General features: G+C 39.9%; 2 protein-coding genes across 7 annotated transcripts in view; one reads left to right on the forward strand and one right to left on the reverse strand.

The window, feature by feature from the left end:
* Nucleotides 1–612: 612 nt before the first annotated feature.
* On the reverse strand, nt 613–10,106 carry PTRH2 (peptidyl-tRNA hydrolase 2). 4 transcript variants are annotated; one of them, XM_005597529.4, is made up of 3 exons: nt 9,966–10,072; nt 4,430–4,462; nt 613–1,237 (listed from the first exon to the last, which is right to left on the reverse strand). In XM_005597529.4, the coding sequence occupies exon 3, from the start codon at nt 1,235–1,237 to the stop codon at nt 698–700; it is 540 nt and encodes a 179-aa protein (XP_005597586.1). In that variant the 5' UTR covers nt 4,430–4,462; nt 9,966–10,072; the 3' UTR covers nt 613–697. The 4 variants fall into 4 exon arrangements, with proteins under 4 accessions (XP_005597586.1, XP_005597588.1, XP_001503791.1 ...); XM_005597531.4 differs by lacking the exon at nt 9,966–10,072 and adding an exon at nt 8,216–8,329; XM_001503741.5 differs by lacking the exon at nt 4,430–4,462 and having other exon boundaries at nt 9,966–10,106.
* VMP1 (vacuole membrane protein 1) overlaps nt 10,055–12,574 on the forward strand; it is a 125,487-nt gene continuing 122,967 nt past the window's right edge. Inside the window, exon 1 of one of the 3 annotated variants that reach the window (XM_070227522.1) lies at nt 10,055–10,347. The gene's annotated coding sequence lies outside the window, so the exon portion shown is untranslated. The remainder of the gene's footprint in view (nt 10,348–12,574) is intronic. The other 2 variants (XM_070227524.1, XM_070227523.1) reach the window with 2 other exon arrangements.

Raw genomic sequence — 12,574 nt, forward strand, 5'->3', positions numbered from 1 at the left:
CTTCAAGGTCCATACAAGTCACTTCACAAGTTTCAGTGCCTTCAACTGTTAGGAAAAGGAGGAAGCAAAGGACTTTGAGAAGCTTTGGCCAGTGTGGGTCAGGGGAAATGAACATGAAACACTGCACAGGTGGGTTATATCAAGGCCATAAAACCTCAACTTTGAGACATAAAAAATCCAGAAAATCAGATTTTAAACCACAACACTCCCACTGTGGGTGGCTATAACGTGATCTATTAATAACTGTGGATGGCTATACTGTATCAGTGAAGTAGGCTGTCATCCAAAGAGTGACGACAGGAAAAGAAACGATAGTTTGCATTCGATGGAAATTCCTGATCCTCCAAAGGGGAGAGCAAGATAGTCTTGGGGGAGAAAAAGAGCTATTAACACAGAGGAACCTAACCATGCATAGGAAATTTCCCCTTTTGTAATCCAATTTTGTTGTGACCTGTTTCTCTCACCTTAAATATTTTTGTTTTAGCACCTATCACTTGAACCACAAAGACAAACCAAAACAACTTTTTTTTTTTTAAACCTAAGGTAACTGTATCATGCCAAGTACATAACAGAAGAACACGGAAATGGATTTTCATCTCAAGAATACTTAAGTTGGGGGAAGACATTCAGCTTTTATTGTTAATTTGACAGTTTCAAATATTTGTGGTGGTGGGACCATCATTATACAAAATTCCACCTAGTAAAGTTTTAGGTGACCAGTGACTTTGTCAATTAGGTCTGCTGGTCCTGGCCCAATCCCTAGGACAGTTCGAGAGCCTGGTGCAATCTGAGTGCGTCCAGCATCCTGGATTAAACTTACAGTCAGTCCCAGCATTTTTGCATGGGTCAATAATTCAACCAGAGTTTCTTCGTCAGGGGCTTTGACTACCACTTTGGGCTGACCACAATATTCCCACTCTTTGAGCAATTGAGGGTTTCTCCGTTGAATTTGCTTGTAGGCAGAAACAGCAGCATGAGAGCACTGGGCAGCCACTTTCCCTTTTCCCATCTTCAAGTCATTTCGAACCACAAGAATCATTTTGTACTCCCCACTTTCTCCTAAGATGCTTGCTTCAGTTCCAGTCTCTGTGTCTGTCTTGCTCACTGAGCTTTCGGGGGTCAGCCCAAAGTGTGTGCGGAGGCCCCAGCCCACGAACATGCCACACACAACTCCGGCAGCCAAGCTGAGCGCACCAGGATGAGCCAAATATTCCATAACCAAGGATTTGGAGAGCATCTTAAAGGAAAGGGAAAAAGTTATCACTATCTAGCAGTGAAAAGTTATAGGCTTATCAGATAAAAAGCAGCAATGTTTTAAAACTATATGAAGTCATCCAGGAAAAAGGCAAAATATATTTCAGATCTTATGAGAGTAAATGTTTTTTTTTCTCCTGTGTAGTCAAAAAGATTCAAGAACACAACTGAAGCAGTTTAGGTCATTTTGAATCTTGAAGAGTATCTCTCTGGTTCTTGGATATATGAAAGCTCTGTTCCACAGTCTTCCCTAAGTCTTGTGGAGAAAGGAAATTTCTGTTTTACTAAGATGACTAACGAAACCAAGAATAACTCATCCCTTTTCTGGAATATAGTGCTTATTTAATTGTGTCTTCATAATGCAGAGGGTCTCACTGGGGATGGTACCAACCCCTCAGACAAGTTCCTGGTTATCACAATAATGGGCCTGGAGTGAGGTACACTGCTGACATTTGCAAGACCTGAGCATGGAATCCTAAAAGACTTGTCCCCCTGGACATTATTGTAGGTGAAAAACTATTAATACCTGAGACTAGAATCCAACTTCATTTGACATGTAAGCAGTATTTTTTGCATAGTTTTAATATACACTGAATTTACCAAAAGTGTAACTATCAACTATCATATGAAACAAAGGAAAATCAGCCTTTATCTTTTATCATTTTAGAAATTCCTGTTACCCCAGCAAAGCTGTTCATGGTATTAGAGTCACCACTAAAACACCTGTATCAGTCTACATTTGAGGCTGTTGGATTCATGATGTTTCTATGTAAACCACCAACGGTTTCTTTTTCTAGTGGAATAGTATCAAGAATTTATATATTGAAATACAAGGGGCCACCATATTTGTAGTGCTTATTAAGTGGTGTCCTTGGAATCGTGCAATGCGGAACCTGCATGGCATAGACAACAGTCCTGAAAATACACACCTTAACATAATTTCCTTTTTATTCTCATTTATGTTAAAAGTAGGACATTATATTAATGTTTTTGAAAGTATATGGTAGGTAGATTGTGTAGTAGTATCAAATATTTTAATATGAGGATAATATAGGAGATGTTAAACTTTTTTTGAGTTATAATTCACAAAAAATTCACCTTTTTAAAGTGTACAATTCGGTGGTTTTTAATATACCCACAAGGTTGTGCAACCATTACCACTATCTAACTCCAGAACATTTTCACTGCTCCAAAAGAAACCCCTGTATCCATTAGCAGTTGCTTCCCATTTCCTCCTCCCCCAGCCCCTGCCAACCACACTAATCTACTTTGTCTTTATGGATTTGCCTATTCTAGACATTCATATAAATCAAACCATACAACATGTGGGTTTTTGTTTCAGGCTTCTATCACTTGGCATAATGTTTTCAAGGTTCATCCATGTTGTAGCATGTATCAGTACTTCAATCCTTTTTATTGATGAATAATATTCCATTGTATGGATATACTACATTTTATTTATTCATCAGTTGATGGACATTTGGGTTATTGCCACTTTTTTTTTTTTTGCTATTATGAATAATGCTGCTATGAGTACAAGTTTTTGTGTGGACATATGTTTTCATTTCTTTTGGGCATATACTTAGGAGTGGAAATGCTGGGTCATATGGCAACTTTGTAACTTTCTGAGGAAACTGCCAAAATATTTTCTAAAGTGGCTGCACCAGTTTACATTCATTACAAATAATTTGTTATTAAAAAAAGTGTGTGTTGGGTCTGATAGGGTTGAGAACCACTGCTCTAGTGCCTTATGATGCCTGTCTCTAATTCAGAAACAAACAAAACAAACAAAAAAGCAACAGATTTTCATATAAATCATGGCTGTCTCCAGATCTCAAAGAAGGACTGGGAAGATTATAAATGAGATAAGGCAGGCAATAGACCTTCAGTAGTTGTTAGAAAGGAATGGATTACATGCCATGTCTGAAGGGAAAGAAAACAAAACAAAACAATGTTTATAAATTCGTTTGTCTCCAAATTATGAAAGTACAATTTAATACATTACAGTGCTGTACTTATATTTTCCTTTTTACAGGCTGGATCTAAGTCAAAGGTGCAGTTAATAAAAAAAGTGAAACAACCCAACAGTATCCCCACACTTGCAATCTAAATTTCAACCTTGCCCTCCCTAGAACAAAATTAATTTCTCTGAGATTGCTACTTAATGTACAAAAAACCTGTAACTATCTTCACTTCCCTGAAGTCCATTAGAATCCTTTACTATTCACTTTCTGAAACACCTACCAAAAAACCTTCTGTATTTTATAGCAGTTCACGCATTCCTTAGTCTAGTTGCAATCCTTTCTGAAGCTACCTTCTTAAATGCCCAATTTTTACAGAAATGGAAGCAGGAAGACCAGGACAATGTGGTGTGGAACGTATTTCCAGAAGACTAGTCAATAGCACTCTAACACAATGTGCCCATTCGTTTTAGCAAAAAACTAATGTGGGGTAGTTGTGGTGGGGCAGAAGCTAGTTTGAGGTGGAGTTAAGAAATAGAGACAAAGTGAAACAGAGCAGAAAGAAAAGGCAATGAATATAAGGGGATCTGAAGAAAAAGAAAGGTGTCTGGTTGTTTTTTTCTCTTAAGATGGAAAGATGAGGGCCAACCCTAGTGGCCTAGTGGTTAAATTCAGCATGCTGCAGTTCAGTGGCCCACATTCAGTTCCTGGGCATGGACCTATACCACTCGTCAGTGGCCATGCTGTGGCAGTGGCTCACAAACAAACAAACAAAAAGGAAGATTGGCAACAGATGTTAGCTCAGGGCGAATCTTCCTCAGGAAGAAAAAAAAAAGGAAAGATGAGTATATTTAAATGTTGAGCATATTTAATTGTCAGTGGATAGAGCCAGAGGAAAGGTAGGTAGATGCTCAAGATAGAGAGAATAATCAAGAATACAAAGCTCCAGAGTAGGAGAAGACCTAAAGTCCTTATGGAAAGATTTGGTCTGGGAAAGAAGGGGCGCCTTTCCCAATGTGACAGTTTCAGATGCAGGTAGGTCTTGGATTTGCAGGCAGGAAGCTGTTCCTTAGAGGGAGGGAGGTGTACCAAAGTCAAGGTGGAGTTGAGAAGAGGAAGACTGAAATAAAATTTGCAGCAAAACATGGTAGGATTGCAGAGGAATGCTGAAAACATGGTTAAGAATGATAATTTTATAATGGTACCATACTGACCTCTTGTGATTTTCTCCAGCAGTACTTAGCAGCCTGTGTATAGATACAAATAAAGAAGAGATGACTTCACACTTCACAGAGAAAATAGAAGTCAAGAGACTAAAACCACCTGATCACTTCCTCCAAACATACAAACTGATCTGCCCACAGTCTTCCTTCATCCTCCTCTCCTATTACAATAGATAGCTGGATTTATACAGGTTTGAATTTTGCTAAGAGTAAGCACAAGATACAATGGTCTAAGGGAATTTAGGGTGAGGGCTAGAATGTTGAAATGACAGACCATGCAATGCTATTCTTAGAGAACAACTTAAAGACAGGAAGGTGATACAGAAGGATGGCCATGTGCTATTAAAGAACAAGTGTGATGGAAGTAAGCTAGAAAGGCAGATGGCTGTGGTTAGAGCCTGGAATTTTTATTTTGGAAACAAAACACTGTAAAGTGATATAAAGTCCAGAGCGTAGGTACAGGAATGGGTATCTGAAGTATAGTCAAAAGTGTGTCACTAACTTCATGTGCCTTCTCAATTCTTTTATTTTTATGATATATTGCTGCCTGCCTTCCACAAATATTGACTGACCCTGCTCTAGGGTCTAGGGGATACAGGAGTGCACAAAGCAGAAAAAGTCCCTTCTCGCACAGAGCTTATATCCTAGTAGTGGTTTGGATAGTGGCCCGATCCTAGTAGTGGCCCAATCCTAATTTTGAATTTCCTTCATTTTATTTTAATAAAACTTCATGTTTTCACAGCTTAAAGTTCATTGATCCTTTGAATGTATTGTGTCACTTGATCCACATAACTGAGAAGTCAGGATTATTTCTATACTGAAAATGAGGAAATTGAGGCCAAGAGAAGTTAAGTTCAAAAAACACAAATACTTGCTGGCTTCCTCTGTGCCAGGCACGTACTTTGTTAGGCTGAGTATGTAGTGATGAACAATACAGGCCACTGCCAATTGTTCATAGATGAGTGGAGGAGACAGACTAGTAATTACAAGGGTGCTAAATGTTATGAAAAGGTGTTAAGGGAGTACATAAAAGGCTTTAGCTTAGTTTAGAAGGTCAGAGAAGGTCTCCTTGAGGAAATGAAACTTAAAATGCAACAAATGACTAAGAGGATAGAAGGAGGAAAGATCACTTCAGGCAGAAAGAACACCAAGTGGGAAAGCCAGAAGGGAGAAAAATGGGATGTCAAATGATGCAAAAGCAGTCTAGATAGCTGAAAGATGGAGGGGAAGAGTGGCAGAGAATAAACAGAGAAAGAAGGGCAGGATACAGACCATAGAAGGCCTTCTAAGCCATGTTAAACAGTTTGGAATTTACCCTAAGGACAATGGGAAGCTGCTGCAGGAAAACGATTTTTGTTTTCTAAAATATCACCTGCGGCTTCAGTGTAAAGAATGAATTGGAAGTTGGCAAGAACAGGTACAGGAGATCAATTAGGAGGCTGCTATAATGTAATAATCGTAATAGTCAATAACTGCTAAGTATTTTGCTATTTATTAGGTATTGGCTAAACCCTCTACAAGAATTGTCTCTTTTAACACCCCCAACAGTCCTTGAAGGTAAATATATAATTATTATTCCCATTTTTCAGATGTGGAAATCAAGTTACAGAGAATATAAGTAGCTTGCCAAGTTCATACAGCTAGTAAGTGGTAGTCTGATTCCAGAGTCCAGGTTCTTAACACTACTCTATTTTGCCTTTCCCAGTAGTCAGGATGAGATGACACTAATCTGGACAACAGTAGTGGCAACAGGAAAGGAAAGAAGTAGCTGAGGCATGTCTGTATGATTTGGTGACTAACTAGAAGTCTGGTGATAAAAGAAAGGGAGAAGTTTAGAATGACACCTAGATTTAAACGAATGGAGGTGCTATTTACTGATAAGGAGAATTCTGGTGAAATAGCAGGTTTGAAAGTAAAAGATACTGAAACCAATTTTAGATATATTACATTTGGTTTGACCAAAAGACATCCTGGTTAGAGATGCCCAGCAAAAAAAATAAAAATAAATAATAATAAAAGGACATACCATTTTAGAGGTCAGAAGAGATAAGCCTAGGCTAGAAATACAGATTTAAGAGACTTTAATATATAACTGAGGTTACCAAAGTGATGAAAGTGGATGAGGCCACTTCCAGGAAAAGTATGTAGAGTGAAGAAAGAGCTAAAACAGAATCCTGAGGAAACGAATATTTAGGGACACTTAAGGCTCAGAGAACAGTGACGTGGAGTGGCCAGAAGTTAAGAGGGTCACATAGGGCAAGTTGTCAGCACCTAGTTTCAGTCCTGTTTCACTCGTGTGCCTGACAGGGCTGTACTGACATACTATTTTATGGCTCTAGATGCCTTTACAGCCAGAGAAAAAAGTTAAATTCCTATTAGTACACATTATCTCATAACGCATCTGTCATTTAGTTACTACATGATGCTGACATATTAGGACTTCTCTCTGATAATGTAGCAGCCAGACTCCAAATTGAACAAATATTCAATTAGAAGGATTCTCTGCACCAATTTCTAGTTTGCAAAGTAACCAAATATCCCATATACCAGATTCAGGCAGGTACTATCTGGAGAAGGGAACTACATATACAGGACCTATTATGTGGTGGATAACATGTTAAACCCTTTACTTCCTTTATTGTTGCTATGAAAATAAAAGGAAGCTATTATTAGCCTCATTTTTTTTTTTTTGGAGGAAGATTAGCCCTGAGCTAACTGCTGCCAGTCCTCCTCTTTTTGCTGAGGAAGCCTGGCCCTGAGCTAACATCCATGCCCATCTTCCTCTATGTTACATGTGGGACGCCTACCACAGCATGGCGCGCCAAGCAGTGCCATGTCCACACCTGGGATCCGAACGGGGGAACCCTGGGCCACCAAGGCGGAACGTGTGCACTTAACCGTTGCACCACCAGGCTGGCCCTCATTTTAAAGATGAGAAAAATAAGGATCAGAGAAGCTGCTTATTGACAGTAACATAACTAAAAGAGCAATATAAAATATACTCATCTAAACGTCATCACAGAAAGCTGCTCAACTTCATCTAAAAATAGCTACACCAAGAACAGTCAATGAAAACAGAAAGCAGAGAAAGTTCCAGAAATTACCAAGTTTGTTTATCACTTACATTCCATATTTTATGAGGTCTCTAACTCTAAAATGTTAAAATTTATAATAACAGCTTTGTTCTTTAGGATGTTCTGATCTCATCAGCCTGATCAGATTATCATCTAACTCCTCTAAAAGGTGTTTCAGCCTGTCCCTTTTTCTGCATATCTACTATATACATATTAATAAATCCAGTGCTTGACACTAAAGTAAAAATATGCATAGCCTAATAGATAATCCTGGGTAACGAAGGGACTGCAAAACAAACATGGCCTACAAAACCCTTTTGGTGTCTTTTAATTCCTCTGCCAGACTAAACCAGCTTTCACCAATGCTCTTGATCCCTTTACCTCCTGAATCCAGCTCCACCCATTAATCCCACTCCACTGGCTACTGCTCCTTGGTCTTTTCCAACCTAAAAAAACTTTTCCAAATCCTCTTTGACCCTTAAACTATTGCCTCAATTTTCCTCTTTCCTTTACTTCTAAATTTCAATTACTTGCCTCCCTTCCCCACTCAAACGAAACTGCTAAGGAATCAGACACTTGCTATTAGCCAAATGTAGTTGCCTCATTTTAGGCCTCCAGTTTTCTGCACTACTCACTAGTAACTTTTCTTTAAACTTTCCTCCCTTGAATTCTTTAACCCAACTTCACCCCATTATCATCTTACCTTCTGATGGCTTTTTTCCACAGTCTTCTTCTCAGGCTCTACGTCCTCTGTTTGCCCCTGATGTTATGTATAACCCAAGCCTACACATTTGGCCCTTTTCTCAGTCTATATTTACACTGTCCGAGATGGTAGTCATTAACCAAATGTAGTTATTTAAACTTAAATTAATTAAATAAAAATTTACGTCTTCAGTTGCACTTAGTCAAACCTCAGGTGCTCAAGAGCTCATCAACTTAAAAGTGCCTAGTGGCTACTATATCAGACAGCAAGATATGGAACATTTCCATCACTGAAGAAAGTTCTACTGGATGGTGCTGGTCTATACACTCTCGTCCCGTTCAATCAATCAATCAATCTGTATTGAGGGCCCATTGTGCACCAGGCACTGTTCCGGACCCTGGAGATAAAGTACTGAACAAAGCAAAGTCCCACTCTTCATGCAGCTAACATTCTAGTAGGAGGAAACAGACAAATAGTTTGCCAGATGAACAATTGCATTTATTCCCAAATCATCACAGCCAAGGACTCCTTAAGCCTCTCTTAGGTTCTAAACTTGAATTTCCAGCTTCTGCTAGATTTCACGACTTAGATTTCTACGAAGTACCCTAAACTGCGTCCTAAACTGAACTCAGTATCTTCACTTCCCTCATGAACTTCCATTTTCTGTATTCTTGATTTTTGAGTAACCCTGGATTTTTCCTCCTCTGTCCTACCACGTCCGGTCACCAAACCGTGCTGAATTTATCTGTCTAAAACCTATCTCCTTATCTCTGTTGCCAGTGCCCTAAATATCCCTTGGCCAAAGGCTTCCAAAATTAACTTCTCTACCTCTAATCTTTCCACATTTGCTTGACTTGTGCGTGCCCTAGTGCATCCTAGTCCATCTGCCCCCAAAATTATACTTCTAAAACACAAATCTGATTCTGCAATTTCCCTGCTCAAAAATCACCGGCTAAAAGCCTAAAGGACAAAACATAAATCCCTTAGTACGAATTTAAAACACTACACAATCTGCTTACAACCTACTTGATCCTTCTAACCTACCCTTCCTGCTACATACTGTACTATCCAGCCACACCAAATTACTAGGTCTTTCCCTTCAACCAGCAATCTCTCCCCGAAATTATTTTCTATTTGTCTTCTCTTAAACACACAGACACAAACAAAAACATCCTCTTCACCCGGGAAGGCGTAGTTCAAATGACATCTGTCTCTCAAGTCCTTATCATCCCCCAGTCAGTCTTAATTATCAACTCTTCTGAGATGCTGTAGCACTTATACTAACTACTGTAGGTCATATTCTCAGTGTCTAGTGTAGTGCCTGGGGTATAATGTTCAAGGATTAAATACTTCTCTAGACATTCTGTCTGTGTAACACAGGCGGACAAAATTTTCGATCATATTCCTAGAAACCTTTTCTTTCCGCATAGGACTCAACAACTTCATACGCTGTGGTTATTCAGTAAATAGCAGAGAGCGTGAGGCCTGCTCGGTACTTTCTCACAGTCCTAGCGCGCGCATCGATGCGGCCTGAAGAGAGGCTTTCCCTTGGTCCCGGTCCCTTCCTTCACAGGACGCCTGGCAGAACAGGAATAGTGGATTCAGCGGCCACTGGGAGGAAGAGTTTACGAAGGAGAAGATGAAAGGGTGGGGGGCGGAAGTAATGCAATGAGGTGGGAAGAAACCCTCCAGCTGGAAAGAGAATGGAGACGGACATCCCTCTCCTTCGCCCTGTGAGGGGCCGACCTACCTAGAACGCCTCCTCGCCTCACTCGGGCCTTTTCCGTTGCTCACTTCTGGGTAGCGAACACGTTTCTATCGCGGGAGCTACCTCTTCCGGGGTTCCTTGGCAAGAAGTTCCGGGTCAAGAACCGCGAAGCGTACAGTCATTCTTCTTCTCGCCCCGCCCGCAGGTCCTGAACCTAGACCCGAACTGAAATCCCCCGACGATCAACCTAGATTGCCGAAAGGTCGGGGGAACGTTTCTCTTTTGGAGGCAGTCTCCTGGGGGGGACACGGACCGGAAGTGACGTGAGCCAATTCCGGTTGGCCGGAGCCCAGCGGCGGGTGTGAGAGTCCGTCAGGAGCCGCTTCCAGGTTCCCGAGATCTGGAGAAGCCAGGATCAGAGCGGGTAGGTAAACCAGCGCTGAGAATTAGGGACGGAAGCCTGAGACTATCCTCAGAGCTTCTTCCGGAGCTCTCCTGCTTAGATCGTGCAGATCTGGGCCACCGTGCAAGCAGTGCTGGGCGCTGCTGACTCTGGATGTCTTAGTCTGGCGGTAGTCGGGTTATTTGGGACAGCTCCCCATGGTTGGCCACCGGTACGTTGAACCCATACACTGGACTCCCCACCATTCGCTCTTTACGCCGCAGACTTGGAAGCCGTTCTAAGCTTCTGTCGAATATCCATCACCTCTTCCTCCCAGGTGTCCAGGACCTTAGTGTTAATGGAGAAGGTCTTCCCTGCTGATGACCAAGCTCTTTCTCAGGATCTGTCAGTTTGGGTTCTTGCCCTCCGCAACCATATGATGCTAAATGTATCCTCTTTTAAAGAAAATTCAGGCGTGCAAGTGCCGTCTAAAGCGTTGATGGCCAAGAGAATGGGGCCTTCGCTCCGTAGACCTCTTCAGAGGACCTTCACGTATCTGCCACTGCTTTCATGAGGAATAGTGTCCTTTGCCTTTTCCAAATCCCTGACTCCTCCGACCCCTGTATTTCATTACAGTGGAGGTATTTGCAATAAAACGTGAGGGTCGGCTTAATCTCTAGAACTCCAGGAAGCCATATGTGGCCCTGTATCAACACTGCTAAGATTACATGTGACCTCCAGTAGGTTTTACACTATTATCTTTTGTTGTCCTGCAACTCCGTGCTAAGATCTCATAATATATTGGCTCTGGCACTCTTTACTTATATCGGCAACATAGGTCCTTTTCCTAACTGTAGTGTCTTTCAGTTCTACTTTGGGGCTTGTAAGAAATTTTGTAGACAGATTGCACAGATCCTTTGGTGAAGCTTGTGCAAGTGTTTCTAGTGTTGTAATGATAGAGAATTTAATGTTCCGACTCTACTACCTTTTAATCGTATTATCATTTGTTCTGATTTTACTTGTGTATTCTTAGCATAAATGATGATAGTGAAAAATTATTATTTACTAGGCAAAACTTTATTCATTCTAGATTATGTTTTTATTGACCTTTGGAAGAGAGATGATGGTTCCCAGACAACTGTGGCCAATTTGTATAGGTGTGAAATGACTCTATAGTAGAAATCTTTTATATTTTACCTCTTTGCCTATATTATTTTAAAACACTGACTATTCCTTTGAAAGATATATCCTCCTTGATTAATACAGTTTAATTTCTGTGACTCACATTCCAGAATAACTGTTTCTGAAATACTTCAGTAAATGCTTTAATGTCTTTTAGCAGTTTACCTATAGCTAGTTTAATCATTTGTTGTTTAATTTATGTATTGTTCTTAGTTGTGAGTTAGAAAAATTTTTCACACTTGTCTTTGAAATGAAGCGACAAGATTTTTGAGATGTAGAATTATATAAATTAGATGTTATCATTAGTTTTAACGTTTGGTAAATTTGCTTATTGACTTTATAATGGCCAAAACTGATCTTATATTCTTTTTGCTCAATTCAGTTATCCAGGGACCGGTTATCCAAATTTTCTTATTTTTCCAACTTCTTCCTGCCTTTGGCTTGAATTACCACTTTTTAGGATTTCAAAGATCATTAAACTTTAAATCAGAAGACCAGGATTGAAGTCTGGGCTCCAACACTTGTTGAATGACGGTTGGCAGGTTACCTAACTTTCTGAGCTGATCTGGACTGTGTTGATAACAAGTACTGCTCATTTTACTTCTTAGTATTGTCACAGTGATTAAGTGAGGTAGTAAATGTGAAATTGCTATATAAATGGTTATATTGTCATTTTACTCTGAAAGCTGGCAATATATCAGTGCCGAATACTTTGCGTAATTTCAAAATTTGTTGTTTTATACTCTGTTATTTACCCAAAGATATTATTACATGCGCTTCTGAGATGATCTTTGCCCTACTTTTGAACACAATAAAAGCTAACCAGTAGTAGTTTGGTGCTGTAATCCACTGAATTAGTCATCTTGGTTAATAAGTGGGTGACTGGAAAATGAGTATAGTTTTGCATTTGGGAGTTTAAATCTGATCCATCTTGGTCATCATGTATTGTCACTTAAGAATTTCCAAGTGCAAAGGAAGCTGAAGATTTTGGTGCTTATGTATAGTTAACTAAAGGTTAGAAGTAGCCTTACTTACTTTTATTAAGTAAGAAACTATCATTTCATTGAAACCTACTGATAGAAATACT

The sequence above is a fragment of the Equus caballus genome, chromosome 11 (assembly GCF_041296265.1).
Source record: "Equus caballus isolate H_3958 breed thoroughbred chromosome 11, TB-T2T, whole genome shotgun sequence".
NCBI classification, from domain to species: domain Eukaryota; kingdom Metazoa; phylum Chordata; class Mammalia; order Perissodactyla; family Equidae; genus Equus; species Equus caballus.